Source organism: Erpetoichthys calabaricus, chromosome 12 (genome assembly GCF_900747795.2).
Source record: "Erpetoichthys calabaricus chromosome 12, fErpCal1.3, whole genome shotgun sequence".
Taxonomy (NCBI): domain Eukaryota; kingdom Metazoa; phylum Chordata; class Cladistia; order Polypteriformes; family Polypteridae; genus Erpetoichthys; species Erpetoichthys calabaricus.
Window position 1 is genome coordinate 74,929,718 of NC_041405.2, and position 15,538 is coordinate 74,945,255.

The 15,538-nt window shown below is 38.0% G+C and overlaps 1 protein-coding gene across 1 annotated transcript in view; it reads right to left on the reverse strand.

Annotated features, from left to right (window-relative positions):
* fmr1 (fragile X messenger ribonucleoprotein 1) overlaps positions 1 to 10,329 on the reverse strand; it is a 106,559-nt gene extending 96,230 nt beyond the window's left edge. Inside the window, 2 exon segments of the mRNA XM_028815714.2 lie at positions 7,907 to 7,959; positions 10,017 to 10,329. Coding sequence (XP_028671547.1) covers positions 7,907 to 7,959; positions 10,017 to 10,067 — 104 coding nt within the window. The 5' untranslated portion in view covers positions 10,068 to 10,329.
* Positions 10,330 to 15,538: the final 5,209 nt, after the last annotated feature.

Consider the following 15,538-nt stretch of genomic DNA (forward strand, 5'->3'; position numbering starts at 1 on the left):
ACTGTCCAATGAGTCTCGGAGTTGATGCCCTGAACTAGCTCTAAAATCCACTCTGCCAAGCCAAGTTCTGTGCTAGTGTCTAAGCCCTGTCTGAGAAGAATGAAAAGCAGCATCACACACAAACCACACCAAGGCAAAAAAAAAAAACACATAGCAAAGGCAAGAGTGCACTCTAATGTAAGAAGTATCCTCTACTTGAACCTGGAGTTACTGCTACACAATATCAAAGTGATCATCCTTAACGAGGTAAAGGCAAAGACTGAGTCCACTGCGAGGAACATACTCCACTTGAACCCGGAATAAAGACAGCAAAAACCCATAATAATAAACATCATGCTTAAAAATTTGGTATCGTAAAACTTTTTAGTGTGCCAAGAAAAGTTAGAACTCTAAATAGCCAGAAAATTACCAGCCTCTTCTGTGTTGTAAGACAAGAAAGAAGACAGACAAAGATACATTGATATATACAGGTATGCAGTTTTGCTTCTATAATACTTTTTTAATTAATATAAATTTAAATTGCATTATTCCATTTCTTAAAACAAGTGTACTTCAGTTACCGCAATACAAATCTAACAACCGGAGATTGTTGTTAAAGAGAAAGGTAAACAAAGTGGGAGCCTTACCAAATTATTTAATTACTGGCAAAACTGAAAATTAACCAATTTACAATTCTCTTCCCTTTCCTACAACACGTAATAGTAAAAGACAGTCTTACATTGAATACATTTATACATGATTAATTTCACCTTTGACATCAATGTGATCGGTTGATAAATTGAGTAGGCATACCTCTAAAAGTGACTGTAAGAATTTAGTCAAGGACTGATGAAGACATGATATAGTATTTTGCTTCAGAAAAAAAGAGTGGTGGAGTTAGTAACCTGGAAATATTCAGCAAGTGTTTTGGGGGAAAAAAACGGTCTACTATAAAGTTGTGAATTTTACAAGGCTACATACACGTGACGATGCGGGTTCAGCTCCGTGCTCCCATCGGCTGTTAGGGAGCCCTTGAACCCAACACCATCGGTAATGTCACCGATGAGCTAGACAGAGAGGCAATAACAATGAGCAAGGGCATGATGTAATAAATGTGCAAAGTGCTTTTATTAAACAAACAAAACAAGTGTTCAAACAAAGTGCAGCAGTGCAATGTTCAATAAATAAATAATCCATAAAAAAAACGTGTGGAGGTTAAAATAGAAAAAACACAATCCTTTAAAACGAGGTTAAAACTCAATGCAGGAAACTGTCCTTTTAAAACCCGATGCATCCATCACTTCTACTGCTGGTGGCTCCCTTGTTTCACCCAAATGAAGGGTGCTCAGCAGGCTCCTATCAATTATGGAGAATCCACTGCATCCACTTAATAGTATCATCTCCAGACAGAAGAGCAGCTTCAGCGACAGACTGCTGTCACTGTCCTGCTCCACTGACAGATTGAGGAGATCGTTTCTCCCCCAAACTATGCGACTCTTTAATTCCACCCGGTATCTATCTATCTAAATGGATCCTGCAACAGAGGAGTCACCCAACCTGCAGCTGACCTGCTCTGCCTACCGCGGCTGTTCAGTTTTGCCTTACCGATCCCTGGCTCCGGCAGGCTCCTCCCAACAGTGACTTGGGATCCCCCAATGACCACGGCTCACACGCTGGGGAATCCATGTCCCAAGTCCCAACTCCCGATGCCTTTCGCGGAGAGTCATCCGTCTTCCGGTCACTCCCATCCTTCATAAAAAAAAAACTCAGCGGGAACGACCACTACTTCTGCTCCTCAGGTGTCGGCCCAACACCCAAGCAACCTGCTCAGCTGCAACGCGAGCCTGCCTGTACTCACTTGCTCTTCTGCACCGTCTTTCTCTCTCTCTCACTCTCTCCATTCCTGCAACCTCTGTCTTTCTTTCTTTCACCTCGTTCTCTTTATCTTCCTTTTCTTTTCCTCCCCTAACCATCTCAGGCTTCTCAATATATGCAGAGGGGACATAGCAGCTGCAGCCCATTAGCCACAGGAACAATCACGGATGTGGGCAGTCTCTCACCTGTTCACTTAGGCGAGAAACGCCCACACCGCAGATTGCCCTGCGGCTCGCTACAGCCACCACGCCCTCTCGCTAAGCCTCGAGCGTGGTGATTAAAAACGAAATGGCCTTTGCTGGGAGAGCTGTGGACCCATAACACATTATTTTTAGGGGTTGAAAATGACATGGTGCCATGGACTAAATGCAAAAACAGACTAATGTCTGCATTTTAAAAAACAAAAATTAATTGTATGGCTGAGGCCTTAAAGAGCTATGGAGAGCAATCCAAATGCTAGTGATAAGAACTGGTAATACAGGTTTGCATTCCCCAAGATCTAGAAGTTGGCATCATCAACAAAGAAATAGAAAATATGGTCAAGTATACTATGGTCAATATTTAGATTACTGAAAAAGAGCAAATCAAGCATTGAAGCTTAATGAATAATGCAGGAGAGAGGTGGAGAGGAGTGCTTATTTTATTGTATGTGTCAAGTAAGGAAGGATCTCATCCATGGCATAAAGTTTCCATATTTCTTAAAGAGCTATAAAATAAAAGTACAGGTAAAATTCCGTTACAACAAAAAACAGTTATCAATCAGGAGCCGAGTCATCCTTTTCTTCTTCATATTGTGAGGCTTCTGAACTCTTTTGAGACCCCCAAACACTCCCCACCCAACGGTAAAGACACGCTAAAGTGCTTCCCGAAGCTCAAGTGCCACATCTATGTAAGCTTGTTTGTCTGTTGCCAGGGCAGGGTAACAACAGGCTCATAGAGCTGCAGTGAAGCGACACAGAAGTAAATCATAAAAGATCGGGGTCGTGCTATAAGTCCCTGTCTTGCACCCCAAAATATGAGGCTGAGTCTCAGTACTTCAGCAAAACCAGCTTTATTCAGCTTGAAACAGGAACGGCACACTTATTTATTGTAGTGGGATCTGCCACTCTGCCATAAACAGACACAGCAGATCAGTGATCAAGTGATCCTGTTACCTGCATTTACAATGTTCCTTACATGTCACCCATCGATATCTTTTCAGTTTGCTTTAGCAGAAAGACGCAGCATAGCTGAGAGACGCAGCACAGTTTTGAGCCGGATGTTACCACAGCAAAAGATAAACAGTCTTCCATAGACACGGAGTTTGGACTTTGGAACGCTCTTCGGCGTGTTGTCCCATTGACGGAGATCCCAAGAGAGTTTACAAACCTGACATTTTCTTGAACGAGTGCTGCATTAATAAGAATGTTTCTTGAACGAGCATCACTGAACCACATACAAACTGCTTTTTCGACGTCTTCAAATGCAGCAGTTCGCATACGTTTGCAACCCGAGATTTTTCTTCTTTTTTTGCTCGGCCTTTCAAGAAAGTTGACAGCGTCAATAGCAACAGCGAAATTCCGAATTCAATGGCAACGTCTTTTTTCTTTTTGCCGCAATCCAGAGTTGCAAAAATGTAAAGTTTTTTTTTCTAATATGAACAGTTACCGTTTTTTCATGTCTGCCGTTTCTATAGGAGGATGACAATGAGTTAAATTCCAATGGATGTTTTTCAAATGTTGACGAGCGATAAGCAAAAGGTATCACTGAAAACCACAGAAAACAAAAATAGCAAAAAAAAAAAAACAAAAAAAACAGTACAAGGAAAGTTCGAAGAAAGAAAAAAAAAAATTTACAATGTTTCTGTTTGGGGGATCGTTGTGCATAACTGAGCTGCGGCCACAGAACTAACTGCTTTGCGGAGGATTCATTCAGGAATTTCAAGGTCTTTTGGGCACTTCGTTGTAATGAAAGTATCTGCTGAATGTTTTTTGTAGTAACAAGATTTCTATAGACTCGTGTCATATGGGGAAACTGTCGGGACCATAAAAATACTTCGTTGTAAAGAAAATTTCTTTGTAAAGATATTCGTTGTACCGGAATTTTACCTGTATAGTAGTATTACAATAAACAATCTCAAAAATTAAATAAGTATGTCTAATTGGAATGGTCTTCATATGATACACATTTACGATTGTGCCGTGAAGTCAGCACTGGAACATTCAATGGATAATCCAGAACAGTAATAAATTCTGTCTGGTTTTATCACATTATCACGAAATGCAAAGAAGTGCCAGTAGTGCCAACCAATTAACTTTCTTTATGTTTGCAGAATAAAAACCCTTTTGGTATCTAACCAATAGCTCACTGTATCATCATTTTTGCAAATTAATAGACATTTTAAAGATGATTACATTTCAACTAAGTATAGGTAAAATTCCATTACAATGATTATCTTTACAAAGAAATTTTCATTACAACGAAGTATTTTTATGGTCCTGACAGTTTCCCCATATGACACGAGTCTATAGAAATCTTGTTGCTACAAAATACATTCAGCAGATACTTTCATTACAACGAAGTGCCCAAAAGACCTTGAAATTCCTGAATGAATTATCCACAGAGCAGTTAAAGTAGTTCTGTGGTTGCAGCTCAGTTGTGCATAACAGTCACCCAAACAGAAACATTGTTAAAAAAAACTTTCTTCAAACATTCTTATTCTTCATACTGTTTCTTTGCTGTTTTTGTTTTCTGTGGTTTTCAGTGATACCTTTTGATTATTGCTCGTCAACATTTGAAAAACATCCATTGGAATTTAACTCATTGTCACCCTCCTATAGAAATGGCAGACACAAAAAAATGATAACAGTTCATATTAGGGAAAAAAAAAAACTTTACATTTTTGCGGCTCTCAATTCCGGCAAAAAGAAAAAAGACGTTGCCGGTGAATTCGGAATTTCCCTACTGACACTGTCAACTTTCTTGAAAGACCGAGCAAAAAAAATAAAAAAAATCTTTGCGAACTGCTGCATTTGAAGATGCTAAAAAAGCAGTCTTTATGTGGTTCAGTGATGCTCGTTCAAGAAACATTCCTATTAATGCGGCACTCATTCAGGAAAAAGTGAGGTTTCTAAACTCTCTTGGGACCTCCCCCAACTGGACAACAAGCCAAAGAGCATCCTGAAGTGCGATCACTGCGTCTGTGGAAGACTGTTTATCCATTGCCATAGCAACAGCAGGATCAACACTGCTGCGGCTCTTCACCGAAGCAAACAGAAAAGATCTTGATGGGCGTTACAACGAACATTGTAAATGCAGGGAACAGTATTACATGGCCACAACCCTACCTGACTGCTGTGTCTATGTATAGGAGAGTGGCAGATCCTGCTACAATAACCGTACTGTTCCTGTTTCAAGCTGAATAAAGATGGTTTTGCTAAAGTACTGATGCTCAGCCTCATGTTTTGGGGTGCAAGACAGGGACTTATATCACGACCTTTTAGGATTTGCTTCTGAGGCACTTCACTGCAGCGCTGTGAGCCTGCTGTTGCCCTGCCCTGGCAACGGACAAACAATCTTCCACAGACACGACAATCGTGCTTCGGGATGCACTTCAGCTTGTCGTTCCCATTGGGTGGGGGGGGGGGGGGGAACAGTTCAGAAACCTCACAAAATGAAGAAGAAAATGATGATTCGGCTTCTGATTGATAACTGTGCTGCCCACAATATGCTTCCACATTTAGATAATGTTCGCGTTGAATTCCTCCCACCCAATTGCACAGCAGTGCTTCAGCCATTGGATTTGGGCATCATTCGTATCCTGAAAGTGTATTATCGCAAGAAAATTGTTAGAAACATTCTCGTCAGCATAACTTGTAGACAGGAGGAGATTAAAATTAACACGAAAGAAGCTACTGAAATGTATTGCAAACGCCTGGACGCAAATTAAAGAAAGCACTATAGTGACAAATACAGACTCTCATTACTATGGAATTTTCATTACAGAGAAATATTGTTTAGGTCCCTGGCAGTTCGTTGTAATGGAATTTTACCTGTATTGGTAATTACTATTTAATGTTTTCAGAACAATGAAGTTGGTAGTCCTTTTATATAAAAAAACATGCATTCTTACATTCTGATTCACTGCGTTTTCATTACAGTTAAAAGAATACTCCACAAACGGGTTTATTCAAACAGGACCATGCCTTTGAATTGAAGACCTACCTGTCTCCCTCATTCATTGGTCAGGAGTCCTGCCTTTTAAACAAAACCACAATCCCGTGTGAACTGACTTCTTGTTTGTGGACTACTTTTATGTTCCAGAGGTATTTGCTTAACAATATATTAATAGAAATGCATGCATTTTGCTGGTTAGCATTTGACTGGATGACTAGAGATGTGTATTATGCAATACAGTCGACCCTTGATATACGACCGGCCTGACATGCGAACAACTTGATTTACGACCAAAATTTCTGTTTTGATTTACGACCAACATCTTGCATTACGACCTGAATGTGGTCATGTATAACCACTTGCGCGATTGTAAACAAACAGCCGAGGGCGTTTGTAAGCGTCAGTCGGAGCCCAGATACATGTGTTTGTGGACGTAATTTCGGTCAGTGTAGTGATTTATATAATTTTGTTCGATAATTGCTAAGGAAGTTAGAGAAGGTAACGAAGGTAAAGAAAGCGATCACAATCGAAACGAAGAAGGAAATTGTGCGGAAATATGAGAGTGGTGTTCGTGTGACCGATCTCGCTAATATGTACAGCACGTCGAAATCCACCATCTCGACAATTTTACAAAGAAAAGATTTGTATAAGGAGGCTCCTTCCAAACAATAACCATCTTCCATTTCATTCTCCTCCTCCTCCCTTCCTGCAGCCCAAAGATGTCAAATTAAATGGTGAGTACAGTATGAAATTGTTGTTTCTGGTAGGCTAGGCACTTTTTATAACTTTTTGGTTGGTACATTAGAAAAATTATTGGTGTTTTGGTAAATTATGCACATTATACAACCCTTTTTTATTATGAAAAGGTTAAGTAAGTGTTGCTGTGGGAGGTTCGGAACGCATTATGGGTATTTCCATAATTTCTTATGGGAAAAATAGTTTTGACTTACAACCAACTTGAGTTACAACCAACCCTCGCGAACGAATTGAGTACGTAAGTCAAGGGTCCACTGTACAAGCAATTTGCTACATTTTATGGGTGTTTTTGGTAATTGTTTGCTGTTGTACAATGTAGGTCACTATAGTCTCCCATGTTATTAGAAAAGTTGTTATTCATTTAAAAATAATATTAAAATTCTCTCCTGGCCATATCTACTAACCACATGGGTAAACTAGCATATAAAAATATTTCTGAGAGCAGTATTCCTTTTAGCTTAGAAACAGAGACTATTCTAAGAAAACATGCTAGCTTCAGCCAATTTAATATGCAGCTCCTTTTAAGTTTGCTAGTCCTCTACTGTTAAGTCTGTAATACCAGTAATTAAAAACAATGTATTTACAAGCATTACAAGGTAAAACATGACCAGTTTACTGAAAGCATGGTTTTTACCTTATTTTTCCAGACAACAATATTTACTGTTTTTAAATCAATTTTATACACACTGTACATGCATGATGCCTATTCAAGCTATGGCACAGATTATTAAAAAATGTCCAGAAATAAAAATCAGCGCAAGTGATAAAATGAATTCTAATGCAACAAAAAGTTTACTTTGCAAATAATCAAAATCTAAAATGTCACTGAAATAATAAATGAATCAAAGCATTTTTCATATGTAAAATATTCAAATTTTAAGGTTCCAAGGGAACCATACAAAAACAAGGTCAAAGCAGTTTTGTTTTATCAATTTTAACAATGTTATTATTTTATACGTTGCAACACTTTTCCTGTAAGCTACAATCATGTACCTTGATTTAAAAATAATGCTTAAGTGGGTTCCCTGTTATAATTTAAAATTCTGGCTAGATTTTAGCATTACTGCATTTTTTTTTTTAAACTATTGTACTAACTTTACATTTTTTGGCACACACATAATATATGGAATGTTTGACTTACTTATTCTCAAATGCCACAGTTACTGAATCTTCATGAACATCTTTGACATAGGCCTATAAAGAAAACAATATAAAGAGTAAATATATATTAAAAAAAAAAAAAAAAAAACAATCCATTTGAAACAACCACAGAAACTGGGAAACAACTATTAGTTCTTAAACACCAAAGGTTTAAGTATGGTTAAGTTAATTATTCGGAGATGGCAGATATTTATTAGAATTAAAATACTGTATAAATACTCCACAAGATACAGAAAGGCAAACACTATAAAAGCTGCATAATACGAACTATTTATCACCTCTGATTGTCACAATACATTTATCTCAACCTAGGCTTAGGTGAGTTCTGCAGTACTAAAAAGTAACCACGCTGATCAGCAGATGCTTGAAAGACAAAGTATTTCAAAATGCTATTCTTATGTGTGAAAAAAGTATAAATATGCTTTAACTTTTAAGCCAATAAAAATGTAGGTAAACTTTCTCTGACAGCTGCTTTTAAAGGCAGCTGAATGTACTAGATTGAAAACAGATGTGCTTCAATTCTCAAACAAACAAAAATCTTGTATTTTAATATGTCAACTATAATAGATCTCATTAACAGTAGCACCAACTCTGATATACTGTCTTTAAAATGTACAGAAACAGATTTACTTCATTGGTAAATATGCAGGGCTTGACATGAAAAAACACATTTTCAACAGAATCACTTAAATTCCCTCTGATTAATGAATTACAGGTTTAAACCAAAAGTAAAATACAAAAAGATATTCAATAGAAGTTAATCTCCAAAAACTTAACACACTAGTTTACACAAATTAATGCATTTAAAATTTTCTAAAAGAGCAAACATAATATGAAGACAAGGTATGACAATTTTATTGTATAATTCTAGGTACTGAAATTGAACTACAGCTTACAGCTGAAAAATTGAATGTTACAGAATTCCAGGTTTGCCAATTACTTAAAAATGAAATTATTCATATTAATTATACAAAATATAGGGAAAATTCTGCACTTGACACTTTAGTTCGATAACTGTCCATAACACATGAAATGGGAAGACACTAATCAGTTCCAGGTCTGCTTCTACAAAACACTGCCAGAAACAAAATTAGTTTTGTGGCGCTTGGGGTTATGGCCATTCACGGAAATTAGAAGTGATAAAAGTAAACATTTTCAGGAAATAGATCCAATAAATGAAACGCTACATCAAACTTTATATTTGCATCAAAAACTAAAGTTGACAATTGACTTACAACTGTAAAGTAAAAGATACAATGTAAAGACAGAATGAGGATTTCACGGAAAAAACTGGTGATAGTGTAGCCAACATGAACTGTAACTTTAAGCGTCATACAATATTTAGACAATTAATAAATTAAGTATACACAGAAAAAAGGCTTCCTCAAGAATAAAAAATCCGATCAAACCTAATTCACAAATAATGGGTACTTAAGTACCTTACAAGAGTACAGAAAACAAAACTGCAATAATGCACAAATAGCACGGTTGTTATACCCATCGTTCTACAGCATTGATAACTGCATTTAAGCCATTTACCAAAAAAAAAAAAAAAAAATCATTAGGCAGAATAACGCCAAGACATAACGAGAGATGTTAACTCTAGAAAATGTACAGGTAAAAAACATATATATATCGATGAAATATGATTCAACGCTCTATGATTTGAACATAATGACATTTTATTGACCGCATCAAGATGTGAGCCGACCTGTGATCTTAGGCACAAAATTTGAACTATCCCGTTTACAGGTGGCGCGGCAGCGAAATACTCAGATTCAAACTATGCAAGCAACCCTTCATAGATCAGGCGGAATACGCATATATGTCAATCATAAGGATTAATACCCTTATTATATGGTTTTAAATGAAGAACAAAAATAAAATTGCCAGTCAAAATGGACAGAAAGATGCTAGGCCTCGGTTCATTTCCATAACAACAGCGGCTCTTCTCGCCAGGGGCCTGCACAGCGCTCATAGTGGTTTAAAAAACCCCGCACTGGAAATCCTAAACAACTTGCGAACTCGCCCGTTACATACAGTGAAACGCCAATAAACATAGCATAATCAAGGTCCACATTAATTTCTACCTTATAAAAAGCTCCACTCGTGCCCCGGACTTCAACGACTAACTCTTCCATGTTTGTTGCAAATAAATGCAAAAACTAAAATAAAAAAGTGGGTCGCCGATAACCCTGCAAACACCCCCCTCCCACTAAGCAATACACTCCAGCTTCTCTTCTCAACGGTGCCCCCTCTCAACGCAGAAATCGTGCGTTCCCTTTTGCTTCAGTTTTCTACAGAATTGAAAGTGAAACACTCATATCACGTCTCTACACAGTTTACACCCGAGGCTGCAAGAGAAGGAAGCAATGATGTAAACACAAGCGCCCTCTCGTGGCACTCGTGTCACGTGACGGGGTTGAGAGGCCGCAACGTTAGACATTTCCGGTTCCTTTTCTTTAACGTCCATAAACTTGCGGGTGTATTTGAATTAAGAGTTCCTAGATCGGGCAGTTTCACACTCATTTGGGATATTTTTAAGTTAGTCGTGCGTGAAAAAATGGTTTGGGTGTGACTCTTCACTTTGGGCTATTTTTCTTGAAATTGTATATTGCATAGCCTACTGTAAGTACAAAAATGTGCATTTCCCCGCCCCTTTATCCTATGATGGTGCCTTTTTTCCTTTATAACCTACGACAGTAAAATGTCACATAATCGCCCTCACTTAAAGTTGAAAACCTGTCCATTTCACACAAAGTTGCTACTGATTTTTTTAGATATAACTACTGCAACACAGTTTTAATAAAACTGCGCAATGCAGTAGGGATCAACCTGTTATGGCTTAAAATTGCTTAAAAAGAAAGCACAAATGGGAGCTCAAAATAGGGATGCAGAGATGGGACAACTGCAAGTATACGAAGTATTTTCGCGGTAACTCTACTAGTGTAAAATATAAAAATATTGATCGCTTCTGTTCTTTGAGACAACATGAATAAGATTAAAGACAAGTGTAGTGGACATGTAATCTTTTTGTTCGCCACATCTGTAAGAAACATTAACTTATAACAGTTGTACCTTGACTTTTGTAGTTGTCCTTTTTGTTTTGGCGGTGTCATACATTTACCTTTGGGGAGAAAAGTTAAAATATTAAGGCTGAAAAAGAGAGAAGATCCAACATTTATTAGATGAATTATGAACAGCTGAAACGTTGGGTCTTCTCTTCAGCGTTGGAATACTATTTTAACTTTTTTCTTTTTAGGTAGACACTGACAGCCCTTCATTTCACATTATTTAATCTGGAAGAAACAAAATGCAACATATAGTCAACTAATCATAGTTTTCTTTTTTTCCACTGTTCATCATTCGTATTGAAAGAAGTTCATGGTGGTTTTATTGGCTGTACCCTCTAGGGAACATCACCAGGCGTTATCCTCGAAATTTAAGTTTAAATCCCCGCCCATCCATGCAAATTAAGTTCCAATTCGCCAATCAGAGTACTCGCGCTCACAGATGTTCAACAGAAATGCTGCTTGGAGGTGGTGGAGGGTGTTTTAATCGAAATTCGCTTGCTTGAAATGGATTAACCAATTGTAGGGATAGCATTTGTAAAATTGGACGGGATTTTAACTGTGATTGGGCTGTAAGTACCTGTCATATCTAGCAACCTTATATGAAATGAGTCAGATGATTGATGAACAAGGTTGCCAGATATGTGGGTTTCTCCAAATTGGCAAGGTCGAAAACAGTTTCGTGGGTAAAAATACTGACTGGCGGTATGCTGCTTTTTTGGACTTATTAAAAATACATAATTGCTGCAAAAATCTGGAAACACATTTAATGCCAAATAAATTTAATATGAAAGTTACCTGCGTTAACAACTGAGTATGGTGCTTAGAGAGTGGAGGCTACAGCAGAAACAGAACGTTGGGGTGGGCGTGTTATAGGACTGCCCCGGGCTTCTGTCCTTTCGCGCTTGCGGTCAGATTAGAGAAAAGATCGAACACAGAGGTGGAGCAAGAGATTGCTGGAGAATTCCTTAGAAAGAGGGGTTCTCAAAGTCAGTCCTGAGGATCCTCTGTGGCTACAGGTTTTTGTTCCAACCAGATTTACAATCCATGATAATAACTGATCTAATTTCATTAACTGGTATCTTTTATCTTCCCTCTGAACTAGTGTGGTGCCACCCGCCGCATGGCTGTACTCGGGTCCTAATTTGGGATCCTTATTTGGTTTGTCATGTGGTAGGTGCGGCAATGCGCTGCATCAGCGCGTGCTCCTAACCTCCTCCTCCTTATTCTACATTCAGAAAAACACAATAGAATGATTTTTACATTTACAAAATATTTAGAAGTATTTCTATTTTTCAGTATATTTAAATACTTAACTCATTTGTTTTCTATTATTTTGCCTTTTTTCTGTGTAGTTTGCCACTTTTGTTGATCCTAATAATGACAATTGAAAAGAAGCAAAGCAGACCCCTGGGAAAATAACACTGAATGATGAAAGGCTTCAACCACTTTAGCGTCAGACCTACTAATTAGTAAACAATTGATTAAATAACCAGAAAACCTGGAAAAGATAGATGAAAATCAGAATGAAAATATTGTTAAAAATTAAAAACTATATTTCCCATATAACTGCTTAGTACATTTTAATAAAAATTTTACCAAACTTAGTTTTGTCATTTTTACATTGACTCCAAAACACAGAAACTGGATAATAACAAATCACTTCACTAGGGTAGCGGTCCAAATGAAAACAGAAGTTGGTTGGAACAAAAAGCTACAGTCACTGCGGGTCCCCAGGACCAAGACTGATAACCACTGCCTTAGAAAATATAATACGTGTTCAAGCACAGGTGCAGGAAAATAACCAGTTTCCTCGAATTCAAGTCAATTCAAAGGACACCCTCTCTGTTCTCACTCCTTGCTGAGGTAGATGAGGAAGACAGCAACATTGCATGAAGAAAAGAAAACTTACTTATGTTAAATATGAGAGCTGAACAAAATGAAATGAAGGAAACAAAATCTAAGAAAAACATAGGACTGAAAAGTAAGAAATAAGTTCCAGGAACTGGCTGAATCTTATACAAAAAAGCATGTACAGGGAAAAATATGTATGTGCTTACACTAATATTTATGTCATAACATAATGTACTGTACAATAAAGTAATGCATGCATACAGTGAGCAAGTTGTTGTCAAGGGATTTGGGTTGTTAGAGTATTGCACAGTAAAGTTGCAAGTGTTAAATTAACTCTAAATGCATTTTAAAACGTGTGACATGTCTATACATCTAGTATATATGGGATTTTCTTCTTCTGTTGTGTTCCCAAGAATTACTTAGTAATACTCATGTCAGTTTTTTGGTTTTTTTTGGTCCGGAACCTACTGATCACTAGTACAAGAATACCCCCACACATGATACGCCATTTGACTCGTCTTGATGTTTGGTTATGCAAGATTCTGAGCTTTTTGGGTTCTCCCTTCTTTTTGGCCCTCTAGGCCTGAAAAACTCTAATTTGTAGGCCATTTTGGTCCATATTTTTATAATAAAAAGTAAAACAATTGGTGCCTTCAGCAAAAATGGACAGAAGAATTTGAAGATATGCATGCCAATCAACTGACCCCAGAGGTTCACCCCCTAATGGAATAAGAGTGGTAAGGGTTACACCTTTTCACAAAACTTCAAAAAAATGTGGATCAATAATACAGGCATGTGGAATGTTGTTTTATGGGGTTTTCTTTGAGGTTTTTGATCGGAATTTGATATTTTTGATATTTGATTCTTTATCAATGGGCTTAGAGCTCCAAGAGCCAATGTCAAAAGGATACAAACAAAAAATTTCAAACAGAAGCAATGTCGGCTATCATTTTAGACAATTTTAAGGTAAGTGATTATGAATATGATGTTACTTTTGATCCTTTACTAGGGTTCTAGCCCACGTGGAGGGGTAAAAATGACAACTTTCTGTTACAATGTCTGGAGAATGTCTGGACTTTAAACATTTAAATTGAAGCACACGTTTCACTCAACTATTCTTGTTTATTATATATTGTATTTCTACCTCATGAAGTAAATTATTACATTTTTTATGAACACCCCAAATTAGGGCAGCTGACACTAATTCAGACTGTTCTTTTTCCTCTTCTTTAATTATATATATTATGGTCAACTGGGAAAATACAAGGGTAAATCCAAAAGTAAAGGCAATATGAAAATTATACAGTAACCGCCATGTTTGGAAGCTGACGCAATACAACACGTTCACGATGGCTTCTGGGTAGTTCAAACACACACAGCGCTGCGCTCTGCTGTTAGTCTAGTTGAAGCCAAATGAACATGGACTCACCACTGTGGGATTGCACTGTTGTTGAACAATGTGCCATAGTGAGATTTCTTTGGGCAGAGCGTGTGAAACCTGCAGAAATTCAATGAAGGATTTTGGATTTTTTGGAATTTGACATTCTTTTCAGAATCACTGCTTTGTTTTTTCTTTTTTCCTTACCTGTCTTTATGACAATTGTTTCCATTTTGCCATTTAATGGTACCTATCCATCCATCCATTATCCAACCCGCTATATCCTAACTACAGGGTCACGGGGGTCTGCTGGAGCCAATCCCAGCCAACACAGGGCGCAAGGCAGGAAACAAACCCTGGGCAGGGCACCTGCCCACCACAGTACTGGTACCTACTAAATACTAAATATGGGAAAGACAAGTATGTAACTGTAAAGATGAAGCAATTAAAAGGGTTGACATCATACTCAGAGGATTTTATAAAATGCATATGGGCGGAGTGGTGGCTCTGAGGCTAGGGATCTGCTCTGGCAATCAGTGGTTGCCAGTTCGTATCCCGTAAATGCCAATAGGGACTCTGCTCTATTGGGCCCTTGAGCAAGGCCCTTAACCTGCAATTGCTGAGCACTTTGAGTAGTGATAAAAAGTGCTATATAAATGCAAAGAATTATTATTTATTATTATCAACACAAATGTTAAGTAATCTAAGTAATCTGTCTATCCATTTTCTAACACACTTATCTCAGCCATAAGACAGTGCCTGGAAACAACTGACATGATCAAACTCTCTGAAAGGGACCAATTTATTGCATGCTTTGTGAGATGAAAATATATGTTTTTATTATTTGTCTTGTTACTGTATGATAAGATTTATTTTAAAAATAAAAAAATTACCATTGACCTTAGACATAATAAAAAAAGTCAAAGTAATACAATTTCATCCATCCATCCATCCATCCATCCATTTTCCAACCCGCTGAATCCGAACACAGGGGTCTGCTGGAGCCAATCCCAGCCAACACAGGGCACAGGGCAGGAACCAATCCCGGGCATGGTGCCAACCCACCGCAGGACACACACAAACACAACCACACACCAAGCACACACTAGGGCCAATTTAGAATCGCCAATCCACCTAATCCACATGTCTTTGGACTGTGGGAGGAAACCAGAGCGCCCGGAGGAAACCCACGCAGACACAGGGAGAACATGCAAACTCCACGCAGGGAGGACCCAGGAAGCAAACCCAGGTCTCCTAACTGCGAGGCAGCAGTGCTACCAGTGCGCCACCGTGCTGCCCATGATGCATT